A 23713-nucleotide genomic window follows, 5' to 3' on the forward strand; every position below is an offset into this window, starting at 1 on the left:
CACAAAGAAACTAGAACTGGTTCACTTAAAAGGGTAGAAACAGAATTAATATTGACAATAACAAAAAGGAGATGCTGAAGACACACTAACATAAAGTGATGACCTGTAATCTGGCATTTAAATTTTCCATTGTTACAGCACCACCCGCACAGATAATTGCAATGAAAGTTGGATAGGAATTGGCACCACTCAGCCCGACATATTTAGATGTCCAAGAACCACTACAAAGAATTATAAATTGAGTACTAAATGCCATGTCTTTTATAACCTTAATTATCCAAGCAGTATTAGGGCTAGGAAAGTGCTCCCCATGATTAATTCTGCTTTCTTAAAAGCAAGCAAACAAAGCTATACCTATAGAATGTACTCAGTAGAAATAATAATGCGGGGATGTAAGGTATCACTCGAGGTTTTTCTCTTCCACCTATGTTTCAGAGGGGGACCAAACACTGCTAAGCAATGTACTGTTTCTGAGAGAAATGGATATAACTGGCATAATGCCATATAAATCAACAATTTATACTTTCTATAAATGAAGGAGGATCCTGATAGATTTTTTTTTTACCATATATTCATTCTGGCTTATGTTTTAGACACCAAATCTTAGTAATAGAAAACCTGGTCATAAGAATGTCTTAAATATAGTGACCCTAAGACGCTGTTTCAATTTTTATCAGAGTTGTGAAATTAGCTGATGAGATCCTGTTTAAGCAGGTTACTTTATTATTTCAGATTTTTGTATTGTAACTCCGCAGACAAGAGCCTCCAGGATTCGCTTAATGTGATAACAGTTTGTAGAACTATTTAGTATTTTTTTATGAGAAATGGGAAAATGGTTCCGTAATAAAAATCATGGCAATGAAACCTGTGGCTCAGTACTTATTTGGTTGTTACAAATACCATCAATGTTTCCCTGAAATATAAACTATCTTACTGTAGTAGGAATTCTTTGAACAGTTCCTCAAGCATTCGTGTTTACTGGTCCAAGTTCAAAGGGTTAGCTTGACAGTGAAGTGGTGTGAACAGCCACTGAACACGTCCATTCAAGCTCTGGTGCCACCTCTGCTCACTGTGGGAGGTGGGGGAGTTAAATTTATATTCCATAGCTTTTAAGATATCCGATTTCACTACCTCCCAGAGTCATTGCTAAGGAAACAAAATCACTTATGTAAACTGCTCCAAAAGCTTGTGATATTACATAAACAAAGACTTCTCCCTTCCTAACTCCTGCTTTTGCATGGTTCAAATATTCCCCTCCATGAGAGAGAAGAGGCCTATGTGTACAGAAAATGGATATGCCCTCTCAGAACATTTGGAATATATCTACTATGAGCACTGTATGACACTTTCATCCAGTATAAACTCTTTTTTTATTAAAAAATAAACAAAAACCCCTGAATCCCAGCAGTTATGCAACTTGTGCAAAATTACAAAGGAAATAAATGGTACTTCATGCCCAAGAAATCAGTTCTTCAGCCTCTCAGGGCAATATCCAAACCATTTGGCAAACACATTGAACAAAAAAAGATAAGGACAAAACTTGAGATGGGGGTAGAAAATGTGATCTCTCTTAAGTAGCTGTATCTATCCTTAGAGTACTCTTCATTTTCTCATTCTCCATCAACTATGACTAAATGGTGATTATATCTCTTTAATTTTACCTCTGAAACATTTGTTGATCTCCCTACCTCATTTTCAACTGTCACTGCCTGAGAATAGGCCACACTCCCTCTGCCTGGGCTATAGCACTAACGTTTTCAAGTGGTTTCCATCTCTAGATAGTGGGAAACAAATAACCACATATAGAAACGGCATTTTGCAAAAGTTATAAATAATGCAGCATAATCTGTTACAAAAACTAATGAAAAAATACAAGAAAAAGATGGATTTTTACCATTAGTAAAAAGATTCAACATTTAGCTCTAAGACTTTTAAAATAATGATTTTAGTTGAGAAATTCTTGTAATCCTTGTCTATTTTTCATTTAATCGCCTATAAGACAGACAGACACACACACACACACACACACACACACACACACACTTATTAGAGATCAAGTCCCAAAGTACCTAAATAACAAAAACTAAAAGATCTGGGTCATGTGAACACAGTACTGTTATTAATTTGCTTTGCTAGGGCTGAATTATTAAGCTTTGATAGAGACCCATCATGAAGAACACTTCAGATAAATTCCATGAACTTTATTTTATAGTTCAGTACAATACATTTGAACTTGACTTTGGCTTTAGTAAGAGAAATTTCCATTTGCAGTGTTTTCCTACTTCATAACAATAGTAACAATGCTAATTCTCTGCTTAACAGACAATCTGATAGTGGTGGGAGTGTGAATGGTGGGGAACTTCCATAAAGCTATTTCATTTTTCACCATGACCCAACCCCTCCACCCAGAAGCAATCTTTTCCTGGCTTTCTGGGTCTAAAGCCACGTTTTTCAAAAAGAAAAAGGGAAGAAAACCCAGCAAATTTGCTGGGAGCAGCCTGGTTAGTACTAACAGATGATGAAAGATCTCAGCAGAAAATGACATCAACAAGAGAAAATCTCTGGTATTGTCTGAAAAGGCAAGATTATTTAACCTTCCTCAAAATAAACAATTTCCATATTTTCTCACATTTTTACTGTTCTCCTATGTCAGAAAAATATTCCTATTGGTAGAATGTGGGCTAAATATAAGAAGAACCAGATTATATTTATGTAATTATGTTTATGTAACTACATAATGAAATTTAATTTTTAATGAAGAAAAACAAAATTTGGATAAATGAATTTTAACAGTAAAATCATAGTGTTCAAGAGGGAAATTTCCATAGTATGCTTGTGTTTGGGAACTGGTCAAAGGCAATAGAGCAGCCGTGGGCAAACTATGGCCCGCGGGCTGGATCCAGCCTGTTCGGCTGTTCTATCCGGCCCGCAGAGCCGAAAGAGCGGAGGGTTCTCTTGCTCTCCCCTCCGCTCCTTTACTTTGAATTTATATTAGTTCACACAAACACTCCATCCATGCTTTTGTTCCGGCCCTCCGGTCCAGTTTAAGAACCCATTGTGGCCCTCGAGTCAAAAAGTTTGCCCACCTCTGCAATAGAGGGACACCCAGTGTTTTGCCCGCCCCCCCCTCCCACTACCCTCCTTACCCACTGCAGTTTGAATAAAGCTGATCTTTAACCACACCTCCAGAGAATGGCATATTTCTCTGACCAATCACAGCACTCCATCCTTTTCAGGGGCTGGTTCAGAAATGAGGGTGTGATCTGAGCTCCCCCACACCCATGGCCTGAAGTGTCTTAGTAGCTATCATTTGTCTTGCCTCAAATTATAATGCAACACAATCATGCCCACAACACAGGCACTAATTTCTTTTTGTTGCTGAGTGAATGCATTACCAGGAGACTTAAACTTCAGTTAACTTTGAGGATATATCTAGAAATAATATTTTTATAAAAATCGGTATTTTTACAAAATTTTGTCCATATGGTAACTTCTAATATGATAGTCAGGTGACCAACTCCTACCTGTTAATTGAAAATATATATGTTTATATGCCTGTGGCAACGAGAGGATGCGGGGAGAAGAAGCTGAACAGTGGTAAGGCCAGGTAGAAGGCGAATCTGCACTGAGCCAAACAGGCAGGGAATGTGTATGTCTAGCAGTCACGTGTGACTCAGAATAGGAATGGCAAAAATGTTTGGTGAAGTAATTTAGATTACCGACAGGCACATCAGGCCCTTGGAGGCTACGAGAGAATACAAGGTAGTTGAGACTGCGTCGAAGTGATGCAAGTCATGCATATAGTGGGCTGTGTGCTCTGGGGAGAGAGAAAGGGACAAAGGCAGTCCAAAAATGGGAGGAAGTTAGTGGTTGACAACTACAGTGAAAAAGACAGGGAACAGAAATGTGCATTTGGTCACAAGGGACGGCATGGAGGAGGAATGCGGCCAGATGGTGACCTCAGTGCAGGAGCCATGCTTTATAGGTGAGGTCAGCTTGGGACTATGCTGCAGGCGACCAACAACAGCAGGGATAACAAGGAATCTGAAGTTATAAATTCCATGTTAACAATGCCAAAGATGACTGGGTGCAGAAAATGAAAAGAGATTAGGAGTCTGATGCTGAAGTGAGTGCCATGACTAAAAGAATGAGGCTTCAAGGAGGTAAATCACTGCAATGCAATAGTCTAAGGAAAAAGTAACTAGTGAAACAGGTATGACTGGAACTAGAGGATGGTCCAGAAAATAAGCAGAAATGGACCCAGGGAACAACGTCGGACTGTTTCCTTCAACTCCTCACCTAAGAGTGGAGGACAGTGAGCAGCACGGCCTCCCTGAAGGAAGGGATGGAGCACCCCCTTCCGGGGAGCTGGGCTGCAAGTGAGGCAAAGTCAGGGGAGAATAGCAGGCATCTGATCACAAGGGACTCGGGGCCTAAAAAGAGTGTGAGAAAGAAGGTAAGAGGCAGACAGAAAAATAGGGGTGTAATACAGAAGGTTTGGAGATGTTAAGGAAAAACTATTTTTAACATTTGTTGAGAAAATTACAACTCTAAGCAGTAGAGTGGGAGAGGAGCTAGAAGAAGTTTACAGATAAATGCTAGAGATCTAAATATAATTGAGTAGCTGTATAATTAAATATACACACTGGAATAATTTAAGAGTTAAACGACTTGGGGGCAGTGGGGCTGTGGAGAGTAAGAAAAGGGCTCAGAGGCTCTATTCCAGCCGTGGGCAAACTACGGCCCGCGGGCCGGATCCAGCTGTTCTATCCGGTTCTCTTGCTCTCCCCTCTGCTCCTTTACTTTGAATTTATATTAGTTCACACAAACACTCCATCCATGCTTTTGTTCCGGCCCTCTGGTCCAGTTTAAGAACCCATTGTGGCCCTCGAGTCAAAAAGTTTGCCCACCCCTGCCTAGGCTCAGAATTGAAACTAGGCTGTTACAGAATGGCTCCTTTTAAATACCAAAGACACCAATAAGAGTAGGAGAGGCCTTCCTCCTCCTGCAGCTGGGGAAGCAGCTGGGAAAAAGGGCTGGCTTTAGGTGCCCTCCCAGCAACTGCAGCCAGGGAGACAGGAGAGATGAAACATCGAGGGTGGATGGGAAAAGAAGCTGAGCTCGAGCACAGTGAAGTTCTGGGTTGCAAGGATAGGACAGGGAAGGCAGAATAGGGTTCCTGTGCAGCGGGGCACTGGGAGGGCTGTGGCAGGAGCTCAGTGTGGGGAAGAGCTGCAGGCAGGCAGTATCTCCAGCACACACACAGCGTGCATCCGATCTGTCTGGGACTGTACTCTGAAGCACTTGATAACAAAAGTAAAATGGAAAGAAAAATAAACTAGACTTAGAAATGTAATTTTTAAAGTTTTAATATTTGCCACAAGGAAAGAAGACTCATAAAACACATTTCCCGCAAAGCAGTCTGGCTGAGTTGAATGTTAATTATGGTGAGAACAGATCCAGTGCCCGGTTCCACTGAATAATTTATTTTAGGCGGCCCCTAGTGTTCAGAAACAGGAACCTTAAAAAATGGCATTTCTAGACACTACTATTGTGAGGCCAGGGTTCAGTAAGTCAATGTGAAAAGAGCCAAAGAAAAGAGAGAATCTAGTCAAAGCAAGTGATTTTTCCAAAAAATTTAACAAAAAACTATGAAAGGTTTTGCTTTTATTTATTTATTTTTTGTTTATTTAGCAACTGGCAACCCTATAAACAAGAGTAACGATACTACTTTAAATAGCAAAACGATTTGTTTTATAGTATCTATCTACACAACGAAAATATGGAAATTCTAGGACCTCACACAAGGATAGGTGATTGATAAAGACAAAGATAATTAGACTTAAAGCAAAGACCAACTGAATTTTATCAGTGCACCCAAGTACTGGGCTCAGAACAAATTGAGGAACTTGAGGAAATGGAGTCCAGAATCATTAAAGCTAATGGATTTCCTTCCATCAAAGAGATAGCAAGCAAAGAAGCCTGGAGGGGAGAAAGGGGTAATGCAATCTGAGTTTCTCAATGACTCAAGCTTAACAAAAATAAACAATAAAAATCTGAACCTCTTCAGAATATTGCACTGAATGTTGCAAGGATCCCTGCTACAGCTGTTCTCTGGCACTTTAAAAAAAATAATAATTAAATCATCCTTTCTCTTCCTGTATTGATAGGCACACTCCTAACTTCTAAATCCTAAACAAGAAATATACATTTGGGCAGAGGGAAATGCAGCCATTTCTCAGGGAGTGAGTTAGCTAGTGTCACAGGGCATAGCCTGATACTGTAAATGCTGAGCTCTGGTTTTCAACTTGGTCTTGGCTCAGCGCTACTGGATGTCTGACTCAACTAAAGCAATGGTTTCCTAGCCCTGCTGTTATTCCTTGGCTTCCAGACACTCAGTAACACTTGGGGGCCTGACATGCCTTAGCTTAGCTGTTGGAAATTTTTTTTATTGCTTTTGCTGCTGTCCACATGATTCATTCATTGAATGAAGGTATGGGAGTGTATCCTTGAGGGCTGGGGAGAGCGTGAAGTTGGGAGAAGTGATTGGGACAGTACTGGGTGTGGAAACAGCCAATTCAAAGGAAACTTCTTGTTTTTACCAAAATAATTTTGAAAGTACTTGTCAACAGAGCCCTAAAATCTCCTTTTGGAACCGAGTTTGATGTATGTTTTCTATGATGCCTTCAAAACTATGTGCAAGAATTCTTCACATACTAATTATTAATCTGTGGAGAGAGAAAAAAAGTATACTACCTGACAAGACCACTTCAATAAGATCGCCTTCCTGGATATCACTAGCCGTTTTCACCAGCTGAAGGATGTTTTCAGAGGTAGGGTCATGGCGAAACAGCAGGATCTTATCATACATTCCATAGAAACCACACTCGGGGAACTGCAAATACAAATATCACAACAGGTTACATGTCAAAATCGTCCTAAATTTAAAACAATAATGAAATAAGTAAGTGTCAGGACACAAATGCAGACTAATTAGAAAAGTTCAAAATATATAGAAATTAAAAATAAATGACAAAAATGATATTGACATGACTCCAAGTCACAAGGAAAGAAATAACATATCATTAGAGCAATAATGACCAAAGGATCTAATTAGCCAGAAAACAGGAGAATATGAGATTCAAAGAAATTTTTGGCTGTAAGTTGCTGAAGAAATATAATAGGTGGAAGGAAGTGTACATTTTTATATGGCCTATAGCATTTCAATTGCATAAAAATGAGTCAGTTTATTACAAGCCCGTTAAACATACTATTGCCTTTCTTTGCAAAAGAAAGGTCAGTCCATTCGGGCATGTTCCCAAATAAGAGATGACTCAATACATCGAAGCTTGCTCTCTGTGTGGGCAGTAGTGTCATCTAGATGCTCTGATTCAGGAAAGCACCAAAAGGGACAACCCAACTGTCCCTCTGTGGCTGCCCTTACATTCATTTCATTTCCATACAATGTAGGTTAAATAGAAAAGTACAGCAGCTAAAAGTCAGTATGTTTTAAATAGAATACCTCATTTATACTCCCCTTACAGAGATAAATCTAAGAGTTTATCACTCAAGAACTGTCTCCTGGTTGCACGCATATAATGAAAGCTAAATGAAGAATACTTTATCATGGACAAGCCTAGAAAAATTATAATGACAATTACTATTATAATACTAACCATCAATATTATTCCCTCTCCTCCTCCTAAGGCAGGGAAAGGCCCAAAATTCAAACCATAGCTGAAATTAATTCTGCTTTAAAAGTAGATTTGATCTGTTTTTTTTTCATCAGTTTATGTTGTTCATTATATTCCACAAATGAGTGAGATCATGTGATATTTATCTTTCTCCAACTGACTTACTTTGCTTAGCATTATGCTCTCCAGATCCATCCATGCTGTTGCAAATGGTCATCCTTAAAGATCTTAAAGCAAATTTCGAACTCATTACTAAACTGTCAATCCACAATCATGACTTTTTCTTGAAGGTCATCTGCTCCAACATTGAATATTTTCGTTAAAATAAACCATCGATCAATCTAGGCTAACCTGATTTGTAAAAAGGTCTCTTTTCTTGTATATGCCTTTTCCACACAAAGATTAGTTTTTATAAATTAATATGTGTAATACAGTAGGAAAAGATCATAAGGGGATAAAATTGTCTTTCTTGTTCCTAAAGATTAGTTTTTATAAATTAATATGTGTAATATAGTAAGAAAAGATCATAAGGGGATAAAATTGTCTTTCTTGTTCCTAAAACTAGTAATGGTTCTGACACGTCAATAAAGGTGGATTTTAAGGGGCTGCTGTCGAGAAGAAATGTCTAGAATATGATATCTTTTGAGGATAAATACTATATATTGTGATTTCTTCTTTTTTTCTTATTAATAAAATGAAGGTTACATTTAAGTGAGACATTTTGTATGAATTAAAATTAAGTGCATTCAGAACATAACTCTTGGCTCTTAAGCATCCGTTAGTGACTAGGCTTAAAACTGCTTCTTCATATCACTTAGTAAAGTTGGCTGCCTTAAAATAAACAAAGAGCTGAAATGATGTAACTTCTTCCCCTTGAGTAAATAAAAAAATAGTTCCCTCTTTTTTGGCAATTTCTCCAAAATATTAGAATACAATGAAAGAAAGGGAACTCTAAAATAAAATTTTCCCAACAAGAAAATAAAGTTAATTGAAGTATCATTTACATAATATAAAGTGGTTCTGAAATTATAAATCTAAATTTTGACAAATATCAATACCCATATAAACAAAATCATAAGACATGAAACATTTTCATCAAACCCCCCAAATTTTATTGTACCCACTTGTAGTCGATGCCACCCACAATTGTGATTCTAGGCACAGATCTACTTCTGTCTCCATAGATCAGTTGACCTGCTATAGGATTTCATACAAACGGAATCATGCAGTATTACTTCGTACTCTTTTCTGGCTGGGTTCTTTTGCTCACTGTAATGTTTTTGAGACTCATTTATACATACTGCATTTGAGCTTCATCTCTTTTTATTAATTATTCGCATATCATTACATGGATCTAGGATAATTGTTTATCCATTTACCCACAGATGAACATTTCATTTTTATCCAGTTTGTGAGTATTGAAAATAAAAACACTATGAACATTTTTGTGTAAGTTTTTCAGTGAGCATATTTTTTTTTCATTTCATATATGTATCTAGGAACAGAATTTCTGAACCACATGATAAGTTTACGTTTACTCTATAAGTCTATCCCTATGCCAACATCTCATTATACTTATTGTTGGAGCTTAACACTAAGCCTTGAATTCAGGTAGTGCAAGCCCTCCATCTTTTTCCTATTCAAGATTGCTTTGAATATTATAAGCCTTCTGAATTTCCACATACATTTTGAAATCACTTTGCCAATTTCTACCAAAAAAAATTGCTGTGATTTCTAGTGATATTGCATTGAAACATATATAGATCAGTGTGGGGAGACCTATATTTTAACAATGTGGAGACTTCTACTTTGTTATGAACAATGTATGTTAGTTACCCTATTTATTAATTTATCTTAAATTTTTCTCAAATTGTTTTATAGTTTTCAGTGTACAGGTCTGAGATACATTTGCTAAATTTATCTTTTGTACTGTTGTAAATGATTAAGGTATAGTTAACATACAATAAAATGCACAGTTTTGATATACAGTTCTGCTAGTTTTGAAAAATGTACATCATAAACCACATGCCATATATATAGTATATACAACACAGCCAAGATATAGAATAGTTCCATCTTGCAAAAATTTTATCCGTGCTCATATGCAGTCAACTTTTCCCCTGAGCCTCAGTCCCTGAACTATCTTCTGTCCCTATGATTTGGTCTTTTCAAGAACGTTGCACAAATGGTTTTATACAACTCATGATTTTGAATCTGGCCTTTTCTTTCACTTAACATAATGAATTTGAGACTTATTCATGCTCTTGCTTTTCATTGCTGAGGAGAGGTCCACTGTGTTGTATGGATGAACCATAGTGTATGTATCCCATTCTCAGTTAAGGAGCATTTGAGTTGTCAGTTCGTTTTTGACTATTACAAATAAAGCTTCTAAAAATGTTCGCTTAGAGTTTTTTGTGAGACTGTAAGCTTTTACTTCTCTGGCTGTATGAAAGTACCTGGATAACTTTATAAGAAACTGCCAAACTTTTTTCAAAGTACTATTTTGCATTCCCACCAGAATGTGTGAAACTTCCAGCTGCTCTGCATTCTTGATAGCACTTTGTAATGCCACATTTTTATTTTAGACATTCTAATAAGTGTATAATGCTGTCTCATATTTTGATTTGCCTTTCCCCAATGACTACCAATGTCAAGCAACTATCCATGCACTTATTTTTTGTTTGTTTTTTTTTTTTTTAATTTTTATTGATTGAAGAGAAAGAAGAAGGGAGAGAAATGTGCCCTGACTGGGGATTGAACCCCAACCTTGGCATATCGGGCAGACACCCTAGCCAGCTGAACAACTACCTGGCCAGGGCTTCATGTGCTTATTACACACACACACACACACACACACACACACACACACACACACACGTCTGATCGATTTTTTTGCTTATTTAAAAAAATTAGTCATTTTCTTATTGATTAGTTTTAGTAGATCTTTATATATTCTAGATAAAAGTTGTATGTGTTGTATGTATTTCATAGATATTTTCTTCCAGTCTGTGGCTTGTCTTTTTTTGTTCTCTTATCATTGTTTTCTGAAGTTCTTCATTTTATGAAGCCCAATTTAACAAATAGTTCCTTATGGGTCATGTTTTTGGTATAATATCTAATAAACATTTGCATAAACTAAAGGTAAATTTTCTCCTTTGTTTTAGGCTATACATTTTATTGTTTAGATTTTGGATTTGGGTCTATGGTCCATTTTAAGGTAATTTTCGAGTGAAGTAGAAATATGTATTGAGGTACTTTTTTTGCAAATATCCTGAAAGTTTTATAGAGAATTGGTATAAGTTCTTCCCTAAATGTTTAGTAACATTCTCCAGCAAAGCCATTTGAACCTGGATTTTTCTCTTTTGGAAGGTTTAAAACTCCATATTCAATTTCCTTAATAGATATAACATGTGTTAGATTTCAATTTACTTTTTTTTCATTTTTAATTTATTTTTATTATAATCTTTATGCTTTTTTATTTTTTACTTTATTAAGGTAATACATATGTGTCCTTATCCCCCCACGGCCCCCACCACTCATGTCCTCACCCCCCTGGTGTCTGTGTCCATTGGTTAGGCCAGTGGTCGGCAAACTGCGGCTCGCGAGCCGCGGTTTGCTGCTCTGTTGACTAATGAGTTTGCTGACCACTGACCTAGACTCTCGATTCCAATAATTACAGGCTGTTGTTGTCCTTGTGATTAAGCCCCTATCCCAGTGGTCGGCAAACTCATTAGTCAACAGAGCGGCAAACCGCGGCTCGTGAGCCGCATGTGGCTCGCGAGCCGCAGTTTGCCGACCACTGGGTTAGGCTTATATGCATGCATACAAGTCCTTTGAATTGTTGATCTCAATTTACTCTTAAGAGAGTTCTGAAATTTGTATCTTTCAAGGAATCTATTTTTTTCATCCAAGTTGTCAAAATTTATGAGCATAAAGTTTTTTTCATTTTATTCCCTAATCACCCTTGTAATGTCTATAGGGTCTGTAGTAATGTCTCTTTATTAGTTTCTTATATTTATAATTTGTGTCTTCTCTCTTTCTTGCTTGATCAGTCTGGCTATTAACCTACCAGTTTTTATGTTAGTGCCATAACTGTGTTAATTACCATAATATATTTTGAAACCAGAAAGTATTATGCCTCCAGTTTTACTCTTCTTGCTCAGAATTATTTGGGCTCTTTGGGGTCTTTTGCAGTTCTATATGAATTTTAGAATTGTTCTTTCCTATTTCTGTAAAAAAAAAAATGCCATTGTGCTTTTGATAGAGGTTGCACTGAATCTGTAGATCTCTTTGGGTAGTATGGCCATTTTTAATAATATTAATTCTTCCAATACTTGAGCATGGATGCCTTTCCATTTATTTGCATTTAATTTTATTTCTTTCAGCAGTGTTTTATAGTTTTCAGTGTATAGCCTTTCACCTTACATTTTCATCTAAGTCCATCACTTCTATAATTTCTGGTCTGTTTCCATTCACTCCTTTTTTAATTATCACCTGAGGATATGTTTAGAGAGATGAAGGGTGGGAGAGAGAAACATGGATGTGAGAGAAACATCAATCAATTGCCTCCCAACCAGGGATTGAACCCACAACCTTTTGGCATAAGGAGTGATGCTCCGACCAACCAAGCCACCTGGCCATGGCTCCATTCATTCTTTTAATCCAGGTATGGGTCACATCTTCCTGCTTTTTCATATGTATACTTTTTAAATTAGATGCCAGATATCATGCATTAATGTGAACATTGTTGTTTTCCTTTAAAGAATGTTGATTTTTGTTTTGACTAAACATTAAGGTACTTGCAGATCAGTATTATCTTTTTAAGGCTTATTTTTAAGCTTTGTTAGGGCAGCTCCAGAGTAGCACTTGCTCTCCAGGCGTCCTCAAACTACGGCCCGCGGGCCACATGCAGCCCGCCGAGGACATTTATACGGCCCGCCGGGTGCCACTGCCTATCCTGCTTAGCAGCCGACTCGTCCTGGGCCCACAGTGCGCATAGGAATTTGTTCATAGCGTTTTTTTTTAAACTATAGTCCGGCCCTCCAACGGTCTGAGGGACAGTGAACTGGCCCCCCGTTTAAAAAGTTTGAGAACCCCTGCCTAGACAGTTCATCCCTACTACTAATGCATGACTCTTTGAACCTCTCTATGGAATGCCTTAAGTGCTCTGTGAAATCTTTCCTATTCTCCTGATACAAATTCAACTGTCTCGCAGCCCTGTGTGAGCTCTGGAAAGTGTTAACTTCATAGCTTCCCAACAGTTGCTTTCTTCTGCCTTATAGATTTTTCACCTTACACACAGAGATTTGTATTCAATCCAATACTCAAGTGTACCCCTAATCAGGTTTCTGGAGTTTGTTCTTTGTATAGTTCCCAACCTTCCAGTATTTCTCCCCTTAGAAGTTGTATGTTTTTTTGCTCACAAGGTCTGCTTGAGCTCTCTTGTCTGTCTCCTCCACAGCCAAGCAGGCTCTGCTGGGGTTCTGTCTCCCTTCACTACGCTCTGGAGCCTGCCTGCTTCCAGGCAGGAAGCTCAGATGACTGCAGCAGTCAACTTGCTTGTTACCCTTCTCTTGGGGATCACAGTCCCATGCTGCCTGTTGGCCAGTGTGTAAAACAGACATTTTGTGTTGTTTTCTATTTTTTTGGACCAGGAAAGCATATCCATACCAGATACAACTTGTGAGTAAAAGAAAAAGTCCCCTGTGCTTTTTAAACATAGAATACTAATCTTTTTTTACCATCCTTTAGGTACATTTAATTCAGTGTAAATTGCATTTGCAAGAAAAGTAAGTTAAAAATGAAGTGTCTGTAATTGGTAAGAATACATTTTTAAGATTAGTAATAATATAAAGATACAAGATTTAATAATTATCATATAATTCTCAAACTGCAGTTTGAGCTACACTGGATTAAACTTTCACTGTTAAAGGATAGTCCCTGATTAGAATACAAAAGTTCTTGAAACTATAATACAATAATGTACTTTCATATCCTTTCTAAAACCCTGGGTAGCTGATTCTGACTCAACAGAGAAGGAAATTGATGGGGTTCAGTGCTTGGGCTGGAGTAAGAAACAATAGCTGGAGATGAAGAGATAAGAAAAGGCAACTGTTTCCCTGAAGAAGAGCTAAACTTTTCAGTGTCTTCTAACTAATGCCTGCCTGTGCTGGTGTGGTGCAAGGGTCAGGTAGGAAAATGGAAGAGGATTCTTAGCCAGCCGTGGGCAATCTATGGCCCGCGGGCCAGATGCGGCCCGTTCGGCTGTTCTATCCAGCCCACAGAGCCGAAAGAGCGGCGGGTTCTCTTGCTCTCCCTTCCGCTCCTTCACCAGCAGCAGTGTTAACATGGCAACGTCGGGAACACGGCCGTAGCTCCTTCTTCTGAGTGGGTGGATTTATATCCGCCCATTCAGTAGAAGGAACAACCTCTCAATCTTCCAGAGGCTCCTTGTAATGCCTGCGGATGCGTCCCCCGACATCACCCTGGGAATGCGTAGACACTTATCGTGGTGATGTAGGGAGACACGCCCCTGGAGAGCACAGTATCAGAGCATTAGCTAAAAAGGAGACCAACAACACTATTCCCACTGAAGTTGATGTTTTAAAGACCAAAAACCTTTCAACCCAGTCTACATTGCCATCTACATCTACGTCCCGGGCATAATTTGGAAGTTGCACTAAAGAAAATGTTTAATTTACCGTTTACACATTTTGTTCTTTTCTATTTGTTTTAGTTTTAAATTATTTTATTATATTTAAGTTTAATTTGAAAGGCTTTTGTACCTTTCCTTTGTTAGGCAATTTTATTTTGCCTTTGCCATCTTCAATATAAGGTATGTTATTGTGCTATGATTCCTCCATTTTTTGAAGTTTCAAATTATAATAATTAGTGTTTACATTCTTCTTGTTAAAATGTTTGAAATGAATAAAACTATTGAAATAAAAAAAAAAGACCGTACCCTTTTATGTAATGATGTTTACTTTGAATTTATATTAGTTCACACAAACACTCCATCCATGCTTTTGTTCCGGCCCTCCGGTCCAGTTTAAGGAGCCATTGTGGCCCTCGAGTCAAAAAGTTTGCCCACCCCTGTTAGCGGACAGAGATCCTGGCGTATCACAGCAGCAGTGTAGCCTGGCCTTATCCATGCGCCCCTTGCTTTCCTCAAGGACATCTCTGTATTCCATTTACCTATAATCCTGTAGCGCTGACACTTACGCATCACATTCTGTGCTGTGCCTCTTTGTATAACCATGGGTATAGTATAATACATGATTCGGTGTTCAAGTAAGGTCTGAATGCCTCACAGCCTAATTATTATATGCTCAAGGGGGATGCAGAAAACATTTTTAAAAATAAGACTGGGTAGACTAATACCAACATAAGCCACACATATCAAAGGTATTATTTAAAATGATTAAATTTTTAAAATGAAGATAGTGTTATAAATGTTCATGACGGTAATCTGCCCTGAGGTGAAAATACCCTCTCTCCCACTTTCCTTCTTACTGGGTCTCAGACATCGCTTTTCTCTCTTCAGTAACAAGCCATTCAGAGCAGTTGGAGGGCCCTGTGAAAGAAGGCACAGGGGTGAACCCTTGACCCCCGGGACAGTTGTCATTACAGCAGAAGCTGGGGGTTCAAATTTTTTTTCAGATTGTACATTTTTTATTGGACATAAAAATATATACGCATATTTACCTTTTACTATTAAGAGAATAAAATCTTTGCTTTTAGGTAACATAATCTGCTTGCATAGAAACTATATACAATAAGACTTTCAAAATTATACTTACGAAAAGATGTCTGGAAGGTGAAAAGTGTAACGGAACAATGCCTGACAACTGAGAAGGGAACACATTGGGGAAAAACATTCATGGAACAACATTCCCTAATTTGGTCATAATCATCTGTTTCTATGTGAAGGTGTGTGAGCTTTGAAATCTGAAAACCCTCATTAAACTAAACAGGCTTTCAGAAAGGCTCAGAGGCTTGTAAACTCAGCTGGAGGTTATTACAAGATCAGTCCTGTGTTCCTCAGGGCTTTGTGGCTGGGAGTGCAAACATCTGAAATAAGTGATTTCAAGCTCTAAGTTCGACTTGAGAAAAGCTGGCCACGGGGAAAATATGGCCAACAATCCCGGCACTGGTCCTAAGCTCTTTAATTCTACCCCAGGCTGGAAACCTCTATGCTGCTATGTGTATCATTTGGCATTTTTGACCACAGAGCACAATTTACCGTTACATTTCACTATAAATTCATGGCTGGCCAGACAATGTACTCCAGAGTAGAATAAATACACGTTTTAATGAGTAGCTGAAATATGACCTGGCCAACGTGTGCTTTTCCATAGTTGAGGCCAATCACAGGGCAAGGAGCAAGCAATATCAGAAACAAATTAATCCACGTCTCAGTTAAGTAAAAAGAGAGAGGGGGAGAGAGAGACATGGCCTGATTAGGAAATAAAAGAACACTTCCAGTTCGCTTGTGCTAAAGGCAATCAGGATCAGAGTCCTGACATTAAATTATTCTGCTCAATGACAGGACACGCCTGGCAGCTGGATACGGCACTCTTCTCATTGAAGGTGATGCTGAGTCATTCCCTAAGACCTCTCCTTCTACAGGTGATGCCTGGCCACCTTCAATGAGCAAACAAATTACAAAGTACTGGCACTTCCTAGCTTGGCCAAAATACTCCCCAAGTGTTGTTCCAGGAGTAAGAGACAAGGACACATTGTGAGCCAGCCCACCAATACTAAAATTTTACTTAGAAATACAAGTTATAAAGTGTAATTGAAAAGGGGAAAACTGAATAATCTATTATTTGGAGCTATATTTCTGAAATGTATTTAAATTTGGGTGCAGGGCTTTTCCTCAATGATTTCACATCCTCAAAAGGAGACGCATGGAAAGAATTTCATACTATGAACACATAACTCTGTAATCTTAGGAAACAGAAACCAGAAAAAAAAATGTTAAAAACTATTATTTTTTCCTCCCTCACTGTCTACCCAGCACCAACCCACCCATCTCTCTCCCTTACCTCCAAACCCCACCAAGCTAGGCAGAAAATGAATGAATGCTGTTCTACCACCACTATCAAAGGTAAAGCTTTGCTATCTTCCTAGTAGCAAATTTTATTATAAGTTCTTGGTAGAATCATTAATTACTCAGTCCAAAAGATGTGATTCATGCCAAAACCGGTTTGGCTCAGTGGATAGAGCGTCGGCCTGCGGACTGAAGGGTCCCAGGTTCGATTCCGGTCAGGGGCATGTGACTTGGTTGCGAGCATATCCCCAGTGGGAGGTGTGCAGGAGGCAGCTGATCGGTGTTTCTCTCATCGATGTTTCTGACTCTCTATCACTCTTCCTTCCTCTCTGTAAAAAAATCAATAAAATATATTAAAAAAAAAAAAGATGTGATTCATGAAAATAAATCTGTAATACCTATTCTTATGAAGTACTTTTTAAAGCCTTTGAAATTTTCCAGTTTCTAAAATGATGAAGACTAAATGATAGTTAGTTACAGTTATGAAAGAAGATCCATTATACATTTCCCAAGCCATGAAAAACAGCAAAATTGTTCACTGCAGAGCCAAGAACACATGCATTCTCCATTTTACTTTGCATCTTCTGGGGCCAAAGACATGCTGTCCAAGTGCAGATAATCCTGGTTAGCAATCACACTCCTCACCTTGCTCTCTTTGCAAGTCTTTCATACCAGCACCTGTAATCACATGACTCTGCTCCACCAATCCAATGCCTCCTTTGAAAAGGGAGGCCTAATACCTGGAGGGGGTCTATCAACTTCAGAAATCTTCAAGGTCCAAATTTGGAAACACAGGAATCCTTAGTTAGTCCTCCTCTCTCCACTTTACTGACAAAAACTTCCTTTCCTCACTCCAGGCAGAACTTTAATTTATTCCACTCTTGCTTTCATAAAGGCAGATCTAGAATCTGACTAAGGGACTCTCTTTTCTGCTTAGATCTCTGATTTTTGGCCACTCTCTTTTGCCACAAGTTCAAAATCCCATTGTTTAAACAATCATTTTCATTCATAATTTTAGCCTCACCCTCTATTGTATTACAGCAAAGAAAAATTAAAAGAAAAATATAGCTGAAGAAGGAAGGAAAATACTTCAAAGAGAGATCTGCTTGGAATCTTGGAATTCAAGTTTGGATTAAATGGCAAGTGATAGATTTTGGCTATGAAATACTACAAGACACAGAAACATGCATGTAATCTAAACTTGCAATTCCTTTGGGAAATAAAGCTAGTCTACAAATTCTTCTCCCTTGGACATATAAATATATTGATGTTTTGTGTAAGATATTGCTAAAGAATTCTTTAGTAAAGTAATGGCTTATCTTGGAGGCTTAAGATCTTACTTAGTGTGATGCTTAATTGTTGCAAAAAACTTCTTTTTGTATTTAATTTGAATAATATGTGATCTATTAAAAAGACAAAAGCAATAAAAAATTATTGGATATGTCATAACTCTAATACAGCAACTTCTGTGCATAGACTTCCGGAAGGTACTTTGAATCATTATTTTGTTGTATATAATTTTGAAGTTTTAAAATAAATGTTCACATCAAGCAATTATAGGTGGTAATAATCAATGAGAGCCTCACTATCGTGGTATAAAAACTTGCATTCTACCTTGGCAGATTACTAGTCACTGATAGCTATTCGGCATTTTAGTAGGCGCTCTGAAATTATTCACACAACAGTAATCAGGTGTGTAGCTGTGCAGCTTGGAAATGGAAAAGGTACTGCACACTCTTTGTCTCAGTCTGAATAAAACTGTCATCATCACAGACAGTAGACTGTTTACATTTCTTATAAGGCTACATGCTTGTTCATTACTTTTAGTGAATTAATGAAAACGGATGCATTTACTAAATAAAGAATATGACAGCAACTAAAAGGGTTTTACCAAAAATTAAGAATGATTGACTTTGGAGAAGAAAAACTTGGAGATTATTTGTTTTATCTCCCCATGTTAGAGAAGAGTGGTTTGCTGCCCCGGCATACTAAGGCATCTGTCCAAGGTCTCAGGGCTAGGTAATGCCAGAACAACAGGAGCGGCCTGTCTCCTAAACCGCACTCCTGACCTTTCCTTCAGCTCTGCTTCTCATAAGGAAGGAAATACAGGAAAAAGTGGCCAAATGTCCAGCAAACAGTGATTCAGAACGAAAAACCCTGAGCACTTTTCTTTGCCAGGAAGCCCTGGTCACGGGCTTACCGATTTTGAATTTTGGAAAAAAAAAAAAAAAGGTAAATGACTTAATGAGCTTTTCAGTAGCTATTCCCTGGCTATCTTAGTTCTTACTATATGGGCAAGTCATTAAAAAGGGTAGTGACAGTGAGATGGTCCATTGAAGACTGGTTGACAGCAAAATGGACAGCTCACGGCAACAGAAAAATTGGCTGAGGTCACTAAGACAAGGGGCAGTTAGTGTTACACACCCCACCCTCAAAGAATTGAAAGATTTCCATTAAATTTCTATAATAAAATTGGAAAGTAAAATGTACTCTTATTTTTTTTTATTTCTATGACCCAATTTGCTTATAATAACAAGACAGTCAAGTTAGAAGAAGCCAGTATGGAAAATGCTTTAAGTGGGACATTTTGAGAGAAGTTTCTATTTACTTTTTTTAAAAAAAGAGCAGAATAAAATCCTCTTGAGAGGAATCTGGTTTACACAGTGATATCTGAGAAATCTGGGCCATGTGAACAGCCTAGCAACTGCAGGTTGTCACAACTCTCTATTGTGTCCTTGAAGCAACTGGGAGTTTATATAAGGGCGGCCTGTGACTATGTCATTTCATCTAGATCCATTCATTGCACTAATTTGCACTGCTTTTCAAGGGAGGGAACAGGTGCATATAAAAATTAAAACTGAAATGTTTGAGTCAAACAGGATATTTTAAACCTCACTATGTATATCGTGACCCATACTGATTATATCAGTATTGAAAATAAACTGCAGTTTGTTGAACACAGAGAACCAAGAAAATGAGAACTAAAAAGAAATTTGATTTCTCACTCTATACAATTAGAAAATCAAATTCACTAGCTGAAACTGAAACATGTTAAGAAGCAGAACATCATGTTTCACAAAACTTCAAACACAACAATCAAAATTCAAGTTGCCGGCAAAACATTCAAGATATATTGTACTCCCAATTCCACCCCATTTCTCTTGTCCCATTTATAGGAATTCTCCTTATAAGCAGCAGCTGCCTGTGTTCATTGCATACTCCCTGATTTGTATCGACTCCAGGGAGCTGTCTGCCCAGCCTCTCTTGTCAAGCCAAGACTGCCAATGACCCTCACATTGCCAGATTCTATAGGTGATTACCAGTCCTTATGGGCAACAGCTCAGCAGCATTTGAGCCAGTTGAACACACTCCTTTCACAAAACACTTGGTTTTTCTCCTGTTTGACAGGCTGTACCTTTACAATCATATATACTGACTCTGCCTCTTCTTTCCAATCTCTTAGATGCTGCAGTATTCAGGGCTCATTCTTTACGAAGTTCATTTTCTCTGTGTATAATCAATCCCTCCCTTAAAGGACCTCATCCAATCACCTGGCTTTAAATACCATATATACTCAGATGACACAAATGTCTCCCTCTATCATTGAGCTTTCCCCTGAAACACAAACCCATCTATCTAAATATATTCAACAACTCTGCACAGATATATCTGCGAGGTGGTCATAGTAACATGCTCACACCTGAACTCCTAATACCAGCCCCTCACTGCTCCTCTTCACAGCTCCCAGATCAAGAAATGGCACCAACATTCAGTTGTTCGAGTCCGAAACTTTACAATCTGAATTTTCCTTCTCTCCCTTTTCATATGTAATCCATCAACAAACCTGTTAGCTCGACAATATATTTACAATATATTCCATATCTAAATTTGTCACCATCTGCACTGCAATGTCCCTAGTCCAAGCCACCATCTCTCAACCACATCCCAATAACTGCTCAAGCCACCTGCTGCTATTCTTGTTCCCACAATCTATTCTACACACAGGAATTGGAGTCATCCTCCGAAAACATTTACCAGGTCAAAGCCCTCGAAGGACTTCCCTTTACACATAGAGACATCTCAGAGTCATCACCAGAGCCCATGAGGTTCTTACTCCAGGCATTCCCTCTGCCCTCATCTTCTACCTCTCTTCCTCCACTCTGGCCCCATAACTATTCAATTAAAGCATACACAGTTCTTTGCATCTGTTCTCCTCCCACTGGAAAACTCTTTTTTCTGATATTCATCACTACCGGAAGTTAATTTATTTTCACAAATTATTATCTGTCTGCCAACTAGACAAGAAGCTCCATTAGAGCAGAGACTTTCCCCATCATATTCACTATTATAACTGAAGAGCCTCGAATAGTCAGTGGTACATAGCATGTGCTCAATATGTAGTGTTGAGTGCATGAATACCATAGTCACAATAAAGCAAGCTACTTTATCTCACAAAAATAACAGAGAAGTTAGTTAACGAATATATTATAAATCATTTTATTTAATAAAACCAACCCAAGCAGCACTAAAAAGAAATTCATAATTTCTCAATGAAGGTTTTAGAATCTCTCTGGAGACATTTTAAGACTCTGGCATCTAGCTGTCTATGAGTTTAAAGAAATTATCTCTCTTCATAGTCTAATTCCACAATTAAAACATGTCGATGACCTGTATAGGCTGGGACGGTCTGTTCCCCTTTGACTCTTAAAATAAAAACAGTTTTTATTTTTAGAAATCAGGATTTCCTTTCCCTGCAGAGGTTACAGCCCAGACACATTTGAACACTGAAATGTTCACGGTGACTTTGGCACACCGCTCACACTGAAGAGGCATGTGTCCCCAGTACAGAAACCCCAGGTCTCCGAGGGCCTAATTCTCATTTTCTGTGCCACAGTTTCCTTATCACAGTATCTTGGCCTTGCCACCTTTAGAAAACTTTATATTAAGCAAGGAAAACTGAATATGCCCATTCACAAAATCATGAGATCCTGCCTCACTTCAACTCCCTTACTTTCCAACTTCCACCCTCCCCTCAGTTCTCCAGAAGCTTCAAGCACCAAGCGCAGCAGGACTCACGGTCTTTGTTTTTGCTGTTCCCTTTGACTGGAATGCTCTTCCACCTACTAATCCACTAATCCACCTGATCCTGATTCAGGTCTCTGCCAATATCTTTATATATATATTTTTTTATCTCCTGTATATAGTACATATCTAATCACTAAAATGTGAGTTCATTTGCACAGGAACTGTGTGTTCGATTCAGTGCTATCCCAGTAGCCAGGACAAGGCCAGGCTCAGAGCAGATAGTCAATAAACCGTCATTGACTGAATGCTCCACAAATAGCCTGCATATCTTCATCATCCATTCCTAATTCTCCTCATTATTCACTGAGCAGATTTCCATTAACCTCAGAACTATTAAAAGCAGGCTATTTTGACACCTATTTTAGAATATAATTTCCTTTCTTAGTTATGAAATGATTCACTTTATTGATATGAAGAACATTACTGGAATGTAAACAAGTATTACTCATAGCTAACTATTATTAATATATTTCATTAATTTGTGGATTGACATATTTTAGGATGCTATGATTTTGTTTCACTGCTTTTCTGGAATAATTTTCTCATTTCAGTTAGAAGATCCTAGAGTGCCAATATACTGTAAAAAATTTCAATGTAAGCAGCTTCAAAGAATTACAATAAAAATATATCTTCCTAAATGCACATACAAAACTACTCCAAATACTCTATGTAATATATCTATGGACACTGTGTAACCTGGCTAGATAATTTTGCAGTTGTTTCCAATAGAAAACATCTATAGAAAATATTCTATTATATTAATAATTAAAATCACAGTTACAATTTATTGACTACATATAATGTTCTCTGATTTTGGATTTCAAAATATCGGGGAAAATAAATTTCTACAGCCAACTAAAATACAAAGGAATTAATACAAAATAGTTAAATAAATAAATCAGAAAGAAATAAGAGTGTATATATCTAATGGTGGAAAGTCTTTTCTAAACATTTAAGCCAAGAAGCCTTCTGGCTCAAGATGACAAATGAAGTGCAAATAGTAACATTTCATTTCCACAAATTCTACTGAAACAACAGTAAAGTACAAAGAAAAATTAATCCACATCATCACTGAATCTGGGAGTGGAGAGTCATCAGTGAACCAAAACTTCTGACAAATGTCAAGATGAAAATCTAATAGAATCTATGTCATGTGGGCCCGTATCTTTCCTGCCCATCTATTTACAGGGAGAAGCTGACTATTGTTTCGTTTGGTTCAAGCCTCCAGGGAGCAGGGATTTGATCTGCATGGTTCACTGCTCCATCCTCAGCACCTAGAACATGCCAGGCCCCTAAGTGTTCAAAAAATGTGTCTATTGAGTGAATTTAATAACCAGCAATATAAAACTCAAGAAATAAATTAAGATGAATCCTTTTAAGATGCTACAATGCCACCTTTACAATCCAATGCCAATAACATGTGAACTTCTCAATAAATATATTCTGAATGAACGAACAAATGAATGAATGGTGGGAAATGAAATCTTCAGTGTTGCGAAAAATTTGTCATGACACTCCAGTAAGTGAAAATGACTATAAAATAGTATAGACAATAGAGCCCTTATTTTGTTAAAAATAAATTCATTCCTTAAAAAAAAAAGGACTTGAAGAGAACCCCAAAATATTAACTATAACTAGCTATATCTAAGAATGGAATTATGAAAGACCGTATTATTTTTTATGTATTTTTCAAATTTCCCACTACAAATGTGTAATCCCTTTGTAATTAAGGAGGGTAGAAAAGCCACTGTGTAACAGAAGAACATAGTTCTGCTGTTCTCTTAGAAGTAATATGCTATTTCCTCTCCCACTCTCCAGCCAGCCAGGTGCACTACCGTCCGCCATGTGCCAAACTATAGTTCCCTCCTTCAAACACACAGGA

At 37.9% G+C, this 23713-nt stretch overlaps 1 protein-coding gene across 1 annotated transcript in view; it reads right to left on the minus strand.

Moving 5' to 3' along the window:
- PRKD1 (protein kinase D1) overlaps positions 1 to 23713 on the minus strand; it is a 322392-nt gene that overhangs the window by 136795 nt on the left and 161884 nt on the right. The window contains exon 2 of the mRNA XM_080671929.1: positions 6757 to 6895. Within this exon, the coding sequence (XP_080528055.1) occupies positions 6757 to 6895 (139 nt within the window). The remainder of the gene's footprint in view (positions 1 to 6756; positions 6896 to 23713) is intronic.

Source organism: Plecotus auritus (assembly GCF_963455305.1).
Source record: "Plecotus auritus genome assembly, chromosome: 1".
NCBI classification, from domain to species: Eukaryota; Metazoa; Chordata; class Mammalia; order Chiroptera; family Vespertilionidae; genus Plecotus; species Plecotus auritus.